General features: G+C 52.2%; 5 protein-coding genes across 5 annotated transcripts in view; 2 read left to right on the top strand and 3 right to left on the bottom strand.

The window, feature by feature from the left end:
- Positions 1-241: 241 nt before the first annotated feature.
- On the bottom strand, positions 242-2885 carry GLOTRDRAFT_138982 (DUF1793-domain-containing protein). Its single transcript, XM_007868382.1, has 12 exons — positions 2576-2885; positions 2294-2517; positions 1918-2062; positions 1824-1856; positions 1742-1768; positions 1365-1681; positions 1226-1300; positions 1155-1171; positions 1016-1092; positions 936-962; positions 838-885; positions 242-788 (listed from the first exon to the last, which is right to left on the bottom strand). Exons 1-12 carry the CDS (start codon positions 2598-2600, stop codon positions 361-363), a joined length of 1443 nt encoding a protein of 480 aa, XP_007866573.1. The 5' UTR covers positions 2601-2885; the 3' UTR covers positions 242-360.
- Positions 2886-2896: 11 nt separating this feature from the next.
- GLOTRDRAFT_129733 (uncharacterized protein) lies at positions 2897-3712 on the top strand (the record flags this gene model as incomplete). The annotated part of the gene is made up of 2 exons (XM_007868381.1): positions 2897-3053; positions 3333-3712. The coding sequence occupies 2 exons, from the start codon at positions 2897-2899 to the stop codon at positions 3710-3712; spliced, it is 537 nt and encodes a 178-aa protein (XP_007866572.1).
- Positions 3713-3905: 193 nt separating this feature from the next.
- GLOTRDRAFT_129732 (uncharacterized protein) lies at positions 3906-5241 on the bottom strand (the record flags this gene model as incomplete). Its single annotated transcript, XM_007868380.1, has 2 exons — positions 3906-3915; positions 3986-5241. 2 exons carry the CDS (start codon positions 5239-5241, stop codon positions 3906-3908), a joined length of 1266 nt encoding a protein of 421 aa, XP_007866571.1.
- A 1290-nt stretch (positions 5242-6531) lies between these two features.
- On the top strand, positions 6532-7656 carry GLOTRDRAFT_93896 (uncharacterized protein; the record flags this gene model as incomplete). Its single annotated transcript, XM_007868379.1, has 1 exon — positions 6532-7656. One exon carries the CDS (start codon positions 6532-6534, stop codon positions 7654-7656), a length of 1125 nt encoding a protein of 374 aa, XP_007866570.1.
- Positions 7657-11515: 3859 nt separating this feature from the next.
- Positions 11516-12128, bottom strand: part of GLOTRDRAFT_41842 (uncharacterized protein) — a gene marked incomplete at both ends in the record, with an annotated part of 1271 nt that continues 658 nt past the window's right edge. The window contains one exon of the mRNA XM_007867905.1: positions 11516-11573. Within this exon, the coding sequence (XP_007866096.1) occupies positions 11516-11573 (58 nt within the window). The remainder of the gene's footprint in view (positions 11574-12128) is intronic.

The raw sequence follows: 12128 nt of genomic DNA, 5'->3' as shown, positions 1-12128 counted from the left end.
GATGATGAAGGCAGACGCCGCATTGAAACAGGATGAGAGCAGAAGTAATCCTTTGCGAGTAGGACAGATCTCATTGGCTGATGGCGAGCCGCGTGGCGTGGAAACCGCTCTCGGCCATTGCTGCATTGTGAATTGACTTTCGCCTTATGATGTCGCATGTAGCCTATTTATGACGGACGACTCGCGCTCAAGGTCTGCAACGTTGTGAAGGTACATGGTTGCTAGGCGTCAACCGGAGGCAGATTGATGAAATGTCTGTCAATCGCTTTCAATTCGAGATACGTGGCTAAATATTGCGTACTGCGTCGGAAGATGATAAATATGTGACACACACACAGTCGAAGCACTTCACCCTAGAAATCACCATATCAGATCCCACACGCCGGACGACAGCCCCAGTACGGAAATTTCCAGTGACACGAACAGAACAGGACGAACAATTACGCGGGTCGCTGGGCTTGTATGGCTCGGCGCCGCACCACTACCCCCGCCGGTCGTACTCGGCCCCTGCGTCCCAGAAAATGCTGGAAACGAACTGGTGCTGGTAAGTGCACATCCCTGACCCCCCGCATTTGTCGTGGTGGTATTGAGAACCAGGAGCGCAAGGTGTGCCCCGACCTGTGGGCGCGCGCGGAATGCCTGTGCCACGCCCGAGATCGCGTCGTACCAGTCGCCTAATGGCTCGCTGTTGTTGCCAACGTTGTATGCGGCGTAGTTGTGCACGGATTCGATGAAGAGGTCGCGCGTCTGCGTGGAAGTGGCAAGAGCTGCCATCCAGATTTCCCAGTCTGGAGAAGACGCGATGAGCTGGGGTGAAATACGGAATCATAATTATACCTGATTCGGTGTATGTGTGCCTAGTGTCTAGGGGGACGCTGTACGTGCCTGTAGAGATATCCGTAAGTTGTAGTACAGCGGGCTCTTTCGATACTCACTGGCGACGGTACCGTACCAACAGTCCTCTGGACGGGACGCACATCAGTACGGGTTGGATACGCTCATTAAGGCCACGTACGCATCTGATATAACGACTTCGGAAACACCTGAGTGCCCAGGAGCACGTCGGCATACAGGTTGTACGCGAGGCCCCAGCTGGCAGACACAGAAGTCAGAATCAATGGTCATACATGCTTTCATACCATGAAAGAACGTACCTGCGTTCATCGCCGTACTGCAATACGAAAGGGTTAAGACATGGATACAAGTGAGCGAATGAACTGATTACATTCAACGTCAAGTGTCCCTCGGTGCTCGCCATAGCGAGCTTGCTAAACTGCTCAGCATACCCACTCGCAACAGACTAAATATCCATCATTAACAAACCTGGCTCCTAACCTGACCAAGCGTAAGGACCATGAACGTACGCTGTAATTCGCCGCCCGCCCCGCATCCCCCGTCATGTTCGCAATGACGCTCATCGCCTCGATGCCGACGATGCCCTTGATGGCGAGGTTGGTCTGGTTCGCCAGAGAGCTCGCGAAGGCGTCTGCAATGAGCTGGTTGGCCGGCATGAGAGAGTTGGTGACGAGGTACTGGGTCCACTGGTCGAGGAGGGTGTACTGTTGCAGTGTCAGCGGAGTGACGGGGCAGGGAAGAGGAGACGGACGTAAGGTGGTAATGAGGGAGTGGTCGCTCGTGGCGAGCGTGTAGGAGAGGGCCATGATGAGCATGTTGCCGCATTCTGGGATATAACCTCTGCGTGAGCTATCCTCCCGTTTCCGACGGACAAGACCCCGATTACCTTCCACTGGCATTGCCAGGTCCTTCCCTGCGCGCAGCGCAATCAGTCCCATCACCCAACCGGACCTCGCCAGCCCTCTCACCATCGTTATGCTCCAACGCCTTTGGATACGTCCCTAGCCCCAATTAGTATCCAAGTTTCCACTTCCACCTCCACTTAATGTAGGCAACACGCACCCAAACCATGCGCGCTCCACTGATTCGGATACATCCCGCTCGCCTGGTACGCGAGAAGCGGGCGCAGGAGATACTTCCCCAGCGCCGGATTGGCGTACAGCCAGAGTGGCCAGGAGGCGAGGATGACGTCGGTGGTGCTCGCGAGCTGTGTGTATTCAGTCCTCCCGGGAGCTTCGCCTCCATGGCCTCGAATCCGGGTGATTCCTCCTCGCGGCATCCCCAGGTATGCTTCCCGAGCACCTCCGACGCGATGAACCCCTCTCGACGAACTTCTTGCAGTCGCCTGCGACCTGCCGAGCCAAGCGCGTGATGCGCGGCATCGCATACCCCCTCACCGCATCCGGCACCCGCGCCTCGAGCCACTCCCCGAGATTACACAGCGCCGCGAGAAACCGCCGAAGGCGAGCGTGAAGCGCCCCGCGCCGCCCGTCGCGACCGTGACCGTTCGGCCGGTCGAGAGCGCGCTCACGACGTCGGCCAAGAGCCTCAGGACCTTGTCTCTCGCCGCGGTGGCGTACACGCCCGCGGGGCGGAGACGTACGAGGTGCGGGACGATGTGCAGGACCTGGAGGTCCTCCGAGAGGTGTGCCTGTTTCTCGTCTTGCCAAAGCGCTCTTTCAGTGCACCCCCAGGATCGTATATTACGGTAACATCGTACCGTTGGTAAGACCAGCAGCGTCCATATACAATCGAAGATAGAGTCGGATGGGTTGACTCTGAGTGCCTGCTGCAGTGTTTCGCTTCCCCTCATGAGTTCGAAACACCAAAACCTGGCGTACTTCACAATGGCATCTTGGCCCGAGTGTTTCGTTCAGTTTCCATAAGTAGAAGATGGCGGCGATCTGCGCATGATCAAGCTCTTCATAGCTGGAGCGGAGTCACTCACTTCTATGAGGTACTTGATGACCTCAAGCGGTTCAACGTCCAACTTGAAGGGAGGTATGTTCAGATCCGACTCAGAGCTCTCCGGGATCCAGCCATGTCCAATGCTGTTCCCCACGATCGGATTGACTGGCTGCCCACAGGGTATCGATTGCGCGCGCGCCGGGAAGAAAAACGGAAGTACACGCACGTTCTGGATGCGAGGTACGCGCCACGCCTGTACGCGACGCCGGATGAGTGCTTCGGCGGATCGTGTGCGCAACTGGGGTAGGGAATGATAGGGGACTTAGTCCGGCATAGATCAGTGAATGCCGACAGAGGCGTAACGGACGGACTGCTATAACTAGTCCCTTCAGCGTCTACAACGCGGGCAGGATTCCGTACATGTTGACGTACACGAGACAGCGAGAAACGCTGTTGGTAGGACGATCGAGACAGGATGAGAGTGCTCAGGCTAGCAGGGAGCAGTCAGCAGTGAACATCCTTTGTACTAGTACATGAGCAGGGGCGGATTGTGATTCGCTGATCGCGAGCCGAGTGGCGCGGCGACGGTTCTCGGTCTTTGCCACAGTCAACACCGGCGGTTCACTCTATCACGCAACCTCCACAGACGGCGATGGAGCGGAGCGCGCGACTGGCGAACAGCCTGCAACTCTTGCGGTGCTTCTGGCTTTCCAAGCTGCACCTCCCACGGGGCGTCGTTCCGAGCCTGGAGGACGAAGAGGGGAGCGAGAGGGATCCGCGCCTCACGCTGCGCAATGATGTGCCCACGCTGCTGTGTACCGGCGAGCAGGGCCGTTCGGTGGCGGTCTCGATGGAAAATACGGAGGAGGAGGGGCTGCGGTTAACGCTTGCTACCGCTGCCGACCCTCTGGATAGTGAACGTCGCGCTGCTGAAAGGAGGGCCACCTAAACCTTTGATGCAGACTTAACTCTTCATCTACCTAGAGGTGAACATGATTCGTGATGAACAGTACGTGGATCTTGATTACGTCCGGAGGTCTGGCCAGTGCCAATCTCCAAATGAGGTTCGTTCAGCGAAATATATGATATTGGTTATGTTATTGATACTTGGTCTCCGGCGGTAGTACTAATGTTCCTATAATTCATGAGCCCCTACACACGCAAACACAAAAATGCCTGAGCTTGCGTTGCGGGACTCTATTCCATTAGCTCCAATGCCAACGTCGGCGAGCCTTTGGGGAAGCTCGCCTCGTCATCCGATCGCATAGGCGGCAATTCCTGGGTGATCACCCTCTGGACTAGATATGAAAATAGCATTGCCTCCATTATGTCGATCACCTCATCCTCAATATGGGTATAGACTCCAGGAAGACGCCAGTTACGGTAGGGCTTGTAGTGGGACCCGTTGGTTGCCCATGCGGTTCGTTCCACCCGGTTGTAGCATTCGATCCAGAGCTTGCACGTGAGGCAGCTTCGCTTGTTGCACCCTATGGAGCCGGGTTTATTATCATGCCTTCGCTCGGCCAAGATCTGGCGCACTTCACAGTGACAAGTCGGACATATCATCTCATTCGGATTTAGTTTGGCCAGGATTGCATTCAACCGTGCGTGGTCAAGTTCCTCATATGTGAGAGAGGATTGCCTCACTTTCATGAGGTATTGGATGATTGCGCTGGCTTGCGTGCCCAGCTTGAAAGACGGTATGGGTGTGTCCAATCTGGGGTCATCAGGGATCCATCTGTAACGGATACTGTTCCCCTGATCAAATTGATTGGACGCCCACACAATGACCATCTCAAGACCGTGCCAGAATCTACCCAGCTTGCGCAGACGCGAAGATAACTTGATGATGGGCGGCAAGTCATCCTTCAGGATCGTTGCACCACCGAGGACGTGCGCAATCAAACACCTGCGCTGAACTTCCTCGTCATCGGGCAGGTTCGTCTCATTCCCTGTACCCCAGTTCTGAGACCACCTCAAAGTGTCATCCAGCATCCTAGAGAGCAGGTCTGAGGCGTGAAGATTGTCAACATTCTCATACACCAATCGAAGGTTCTTCCAATCACGGATGGGAGGGTCAGACCACTGAGATATGGGTTTGTCGCCACCTGCTTTCAGCTCCTCTATCACCCGCCTCAATTCCCGGGTCGTAACTGGTGAGCCGTGCAGGGATCTGCGGATCCTCTCCATTCTGGCCTTGATGGTCTCGGCACAGTGGCTGTGCGCAAATCCGCGCAGCTTTCCCAAGCTTTCGATTGTGTTCGCCTGTGTCGTGCCGCGTAGTAGGTCAAACAACTCCTTCGCCTGCTTCTTCTGTCCCGCAGAAGGTGGCTCATTGAAGGATATCTGGACCTCCGACAAAGTCATGTCTGTGAAGATCGTTGCTACCACCTCCCCTCGACGCCCAGTTGCCAGCAAGAGCGCAAGCTGGTCTAAGAGCTTCGCAATCATGTCTTCCTGCTTTGAGCGCATCTCCATGTTACTTCGTCCGATGGAATGTGGACTCTTGGCTGAGGCATTGCGATTCGATGTCGGGCGCCAATTATACCCCATGTATAATTCCATCACCTTTAGGTAAACAGACAGCTTCTCCTGCCTGCTGCGCTCTGTATGTGCCAGTGAGTGGAGTGGGTCACAGTGTATCCGATTGACGTACTGGAAAATGCCTCCATTCTTTACAGTGTGTGTATATTCGTCGTCCCACGTGAAGTACGAATGCCCTCGAAGTACTGTCATGATTTATATTTTCGAGTTCAGTCTTCTGTTCACTGCCTTATGCCCTTTCAGCGCACGTCTGGAGGACTTACAATAACTAGGTCGGCCTACTTTCAAGTGAAACTCAACGCTGCTGGCGATCGGCAGCCCCGGATGTTTGCCTCTATAATTGATGCAACTGAGTTCACTCGGAACAAATGACAGCCGTCCCTTGTCGCTTGACTTTCTAATGGCAAACATTGTAAAGATCAGACTGTTACAGTCTCCGGGCTCTCCGGTACAAGGATGCTCTTGTACCAAGAACCCGGCAAGGCGATTGCAGCGATTACTCATGAAACTCGAACACTAAAAAGAATGAGTCCCGTCGAGGCCGATGGTAGTTGTCTTGTGTTGCTTTGATCTTGGTCTCCCTTTCACTTCCGTTCGCCCAGTGACAGGGGAAGGTTGCATTGTCACATGACAACTGCCTGCCCCAGAACACCGTCATGCCAACTGAGAGATGGGATACTTAGTGTATATGGGAGGGACGACTAGCTTTACTGTACACATATTACATTTTATTCTCTCCATTAGACACTTTTCCTGTATGCTGTCCATCCAGCTCGTAAGTATCTTCGATATGATCCGAAGTGCGGCCGAGTCGGATGCTTCATGATCAACATTGTGAGTCGGATGACTCGGATCAGATTTATCACATCCTTGTAGCCACATGCTTGTAGTGCAACGATGACACAGACTTCTGCCGTGAAACGACTTGGGAATAAGACCTATGACTGTATTTAAGCCAGTGCATGAAAACATCCGGGACAACACGAATACTCAGCTTCTGTCTTGTCGATCATGGAGAGTCTTACGAACGGTACGATATTCCTATGTTCCGTGGATTTGGCCATATACTGAAAGGCCTGGTATGGGTAAGAAGAGAAACAGGGACGACTCACCGAAGAACTACAAATCCTGCACATTGTTCCACGACTTGTATCTGCCCGACCCACTGCGGTGTACACAGCAGAGGCCGCAAATGGGAAGCTTCAACTCCTTGATGACGTAGCCATGGCTCTTTCGACCGGGGAACGCGGCAAGATAGTGGCTGCAGTAATGGAGGAAAGGAGTCTCAGAGCCATCCACTTCATGCTGGCCACCAACGATGTGCCGGGGTCAGCTGACCGGAGTGCCGCTCAGCGGTTTTTTGAAGCATTGTGTCTCCCGGGAGAGAGATTCGAAGCACACATGATGGACACTATGAGAAGCTACGCGATGCTCCGGATTACGGGCTTGGCTGAGCAAGTGGCCAAATCCGCCAAAAAATTCGTCGGAGGCGGATTTACAGAGCTCCTAGAGAAATACAGCTGGGGGCGCCACGAGGACGAATTGCCAGGATTCGAAATCATGAGAAAGAAGCTGCAAGACCTTGAAGGAGCATCGGCTCTCGAATGTCTCATGATTGCGTTCCGTCACCTTCACAAATCTACTTCCGAATTCTGTGAATCAGCAGACAAACGAGATGGGAGCCCCCCCTCGCACAGTGCGGGACAGATCAACTCCATGATTATTTTTGCGCATTACCTCTCTCGTGCTCCTGTGTTCTCTGCCCTGATCGACCACCCAGCGTGTCAAGGGATCACGCTTTTTCTCGGGTCTTTCAGGTACAAACTGGCCATGCTCGGAAGATACTATGGTTGTCTCGAACGTCTGAAAGCATTGGTCAGATATTCGGAGAGGAAAATATCTTGGGAGTGGTGCTCCGACACCGATACGGGGATCGTTAACCATCATCCCGTCATCATGAAGCGATCCTACCTGGAAGTCATCCGGACTGATTTGCCAGCGTGGATGGGAAACCCTGAAACGTACTTCGGGACAGAATGCCCGAAGTATAGGGAGAAGATGGTCGTTTCGACCCACCCTGCCCTCCGGCTCATACTGTTGGCACCGAAGACGTATCTCAAGCTCATAGGCTGCAGCGATGGGGTATGCCTCTCGACCGAGGCATGGGTCAAAGAGTACAACGTGGCAGAGAAGACGGACTGGGACTTTGGACCATCTTTGGAGGAAGCGGACCCGACCTTTGCCCTGACTCACGCATACGCCTTCGAGGAGAAGGTCTACAGTAAGGTACAAAACCTGAGAGGCATCAGTATTTCCAATGTAATGTGGCCTAATGATAGGGACTACTAAATTGCAGTAGTACACGTATCATGCTCCTTGGGTACTGCTAGATCGATCCTGCCAATATTATGAGAATCGACCTATGACGTAGAGAAGAGTATTGTGCTAAACGACCCTGATGATGGACGCGTCACTAAAGGCGCTTCACAGCCCGAAGTATATGAAGAAATGTTGATTAATTTTATAAGAGCGGATCCACATAGGTTGAAGAATGAAGAGTTGTACCGTAAGTAATGGGCGTCTGTGCTTCTGGGCTGGGAGAAGCGGGTAGACTACTAGTGAGCATCTGCAACTGCACAACTTGCAAGGGAAAGAGAGATGCAGTCCATTTGATATATAGTGAGTTACAAAGTAAATTAGCGGGAGAGGAGTGCACCTGAAGGACAGCAGTTATGAACCGTGCCTGGGAATGAAACTAACAATTGGACAAAGATTAAGTTTCTTAACTTCTTCGTAGGCCCTCGAGGTCGATGCCTGGATGACTTCATGGGCGCGATAACCCTCATGCGGCAGTGAAGGAGCGCGACAACTTAGACCGGTAATCAAGATACTATAGCTCCCGGAGGTCTGTAATCTGAGGTTGGGCGCTAAAGCTTGCTTGACTTGATGGGAGCCGAACATTATGGTTACACTGGACAATAAAGTGATGAGCCTTAGGTGCTCACCCATGCCCGGCCATAGCACCCCCTAGCACCCCCTAGCACGCTCCTGCACCATTGAGCACGCAAGTATGACTCCACAACCCATGCTTACTCATGCTACCACGTGCGGCACTGAGCCCTGGCATGCCTGGGCCACAGTTCGCTACCCATGCTCGCCATGCACTACTGTCAGCCCATGCCACACAGTGCAGCACTCATGCCAGCACCCGCCGGCATTCTCCAGCATTTCACCGGGATCCTGCTCGATACTTCTCCGGCACGCGTGCGGATCCGTGCCGGCGGGTGCTCAGGCACTGCCACAATCATCCTTCCTCGACTAAACTAGATCTCACATTTAATCCACAGAATTAGCCACATTCTATCACCCCTTCCCTATCTGATATCAATTTAATTGCATTTCCTAGACACTTAGCAATAGTTCATAATTTGTCCTGTTACACCTGTGTCACGTATACACCCTTCTCAACATATTTCCTGTCTTTGCAACGTGCTCTACCGCTCTTAGTTTATTTCCGTTCCACACTATCAATGAAACCAATAAATGTTTAACCCTTTGCAACTGAGACATCATCCCTCCTCTCCAATTCCTATAACACTCCTCGGTGATGGATATTCTTCGCAACTTCTGCACTGCTTACTGCCTTCTATGTGATGATGTTTGTCTCACTGTTCTTACCCGAGTTGGAGATCTACCCCACCTGGACATGCAGCAGCAGGAGATCCTAACGTTCCTCGCTGCAGCACAGCAGGTCAGTTTCCAACTTCTCTCGTATTTGACTTTTGAACAATTGTTTCTCCAATCGCATTAATATTAAAGCACTCATATCACTTCCCCATGTCTGAGTTTGCCACCCTTTCCTCCAGTATTGTGGACATGCTGCAATGCCTTGACGAAGCGAGACACGCCTCTGCCAACCCTATCCCTCCCCCTCAACCATCTGTTACCTACCGTGATCAACATGGATCTCGCAAGTGCCCCAAGATCCACATCGAGCCTTCATTTCTCGCAAGTGCCCTTGAACTCCGAAGCCCCAGCAGCATTGCAGACGTCTTGCATGTTTCGTTCCACACCGTCAGACGTCGTGCCTTGGAATACGGCATTGTTGAGCCTGCCCCACCTGTCTCTTGCATTGAAGTCAATGAGGAAGGCAACACTCATCGCACATGGACCTCCCGCACTGCGGCTTTCTCTGTGATCTCTGATGAAGATTTGGATGCTCACCTCCTACATATCTTGCAGTCCTTTCCCAATTTTGGTCGTCGCATGATTGCCGGCCACCTGCAGTCCATGGGCCTTCACATCCAGTGTGAGAGGATTGTAGTACCATACCTCCGTGTCCATGGTGTCCCTCACCTCTTTGGTGACAGGCGCATTCTCCGGCGGAAGTACCATGTTGCAGGAGTCAATTGCCTCTGGCATGGTGATGGTCAGCATGGTCAGTTTTACTGCACAACACCCTAATTCAGATCCTCACCAACTCCCATTATCCAGCGCTCATACAGTGGAAGCTCATCACCCATGCGTTCATTGAGGGAATGGCCCGGCTTGTGGTAACCATAGGTGTACACAACAATAACCAGGCCAACACCATCCTAGCTTTATTCCTCACCAGCATTGAGAGGTATGGTCTTCCCAGCCGCCTTCATGGAGACCATGGCACTGAGAATGTTGCTGTCGCCCGCTACATAGAGCAAAGCCCTGGCGTAGGTTGAGGGTCTTACATCTGGGGCCAGTCATTCCCCTCACCCACTTCCACTGTCAATGTCTCTGACCTCTCACCTGTATATACAGCAGTGTTCACAATACCCGTATTGAACATCTGTGGTATGATGTCACATGGGGATACAATACAAAATGGAAGAATCTTTGCATTGATCTTGAACTCTACTATGGCTTGGACGCTGAAGACCCCGCCCACATCTGGCTGCTCCACCTCCTTTTCCTCCCTTCCATCAATGCAGACACCCAGGATTGGGCTGAGGCTTGGAACAACCACACGATGTCCCTCGATGGTCAATGTGATCGCAGCCCTCGTGATCTGTTTTTCTTCGGACTCCTCCAGTATAGTGCAAGGGGTCTTGAGTCTATGGTCCATACCATAGATGAGCCTCTCGCACCTGAGGATATCCTGGCCTACGGCATTGACTGGGAAGATATCAACAATTCATGCCTAATGGAACACCTGCTTGACTATATCTTCGCATCTTTGCCATATTGTAATACATGAACACCTTTTGACTGAGCCAAATGCCAACAAAGGGAGAGGGGTTTGTAGGCAGTGCCATCCAGCCCAGCTGTGTCTGCACTCAAATATGGGAAGCTGTGTCTGCCCTCCAAATTGGGAGATGTGGTGGCAGCCTGGCTGCTGGTTAGCCATAACCGGAGAGCCGAGTGGCTGCCATCATCACATTGTCACGTCACAGTACCATATCAGTGCATGAGTCAACAGCCCGGCTGGATTTTTCTAACCAGCAAACCTGTGCCACTTGATTTCATGTGGCATCCACCATAAGTATAAGCCGTGCACGTATGTTCTTTCAATTCAGCTATGATAATAACTAATGAGCTGATCCTTGTCACTTAGCTTGCTTGTGTTGGACTGAATCATTGCATCATATTGTGTATACACCCCTATCAACACACTGGCCATGGGTGGCCACTTTTAATGCTACAACCTCTGTCATTTGACTGAGTTATCGTGTGACATCGACAGTTTATATGGAGATGCCACTACCAATCAGTCTCATCCCGCCGCCCAATGATTGATCCACAACCTTGCACTGGCTCTGCCCAACCTGATAAGACTCTCCCCAGAGTCCCCTTCTTGGCTCTTGCACTGATGGTCCTTGACTCCAAGACGTATGAAGCACCAACGAAGGGGTGAGGCTCTGCTCAATATTATCCCGAGGGCTGGTACCTTTGCGAGGTCAGAGGCGAAACCGCATACGCTCAACAGGTGGTTACCGCTGTGCTGAAGGGGAAACACATCACATCTGATGTCAACAAGATACGTGAGATGGTTCACAAACGTCTGGGCAGTGAGCTTCTGGATCTTGGAAACTCTCGCATCAGTCTCTCTTGTCTGAAGAAGTTCAAATTTGTGGATATCAAGGTACAGCCGGGCTGCTTGGTGGCCACGTAGGTTGTCATGGTCTCCCCTCCTTGGCCTAGCCTAGCACCTACCTGACCACTGCACAAAAGAATATCAAGTCTCACCCGGCTGCACTGGTAAATTTGAGTGGCGAACGAGGGCTGGGTTGAACCTGGGGGAAATTGGACTAAAAGGCCCAAGTCCCAGAGAACAAGATGACCCGCCTTGCATGGGTCAAAGTGCCCCAGTGCGGTTGTTGAACTCCACCCAAACGGGCAGTTGAGGTGATCGTGATGACGGTATGTCCAAACTTGCTTGCCCATGTTGAAGCAGCAAGACACCCATGGACTGAACTCAAAAGGAGGTCTGAGACGAGGATCACGGTCCTTTAGTGTTATGATTTTCCCATGCTTATCTCATTCCATTTCCCTTCCGAGCATTGCTACTGGACAGTACCGTTCTCTGAGTAGAACTTCCCATGGACGCTATCTTCTTCCCACACGTTATCTCCCTTGACTCACCTTCTACCAATGGGTGCCCTTGTATTTCTCATTTCTCTGAGTTACGTTCTCACAGGATAGCTTACGCGTCCTTTCTTATTGTTCTCTTCTTTGGGTATCAACCCCTATACCAGTTACTATATATACTGTAGGAAAACCCATGTATTCCTTAGTTCAACCTCCTGTTGAATACAGCGATTACCTGGACTCTTGACTTGACCGTTGGC

This window comes from Gloeophyllum trabeum, assembly GCF_000344685.1.
Source record: "Gloeophyllum trabeum ATCC 11539 unplaced genomic scaffold GLOTRscaffold_00007, whole genome shotgun sequence".
Classification (NCBI taxonomy): domain Eukaryota; kingdom Fungi; phylum Basidiomycota; class Agaricomycetes; order Gloeophyllales; family Gloeophyllaceae; genus Gloeophyllum; species Gloeophyllum trabeum.
Note: the sequence above shows the minus strand (reverse complement) of the source record. Positions and strands in the feature narration are given on the sequence as shown.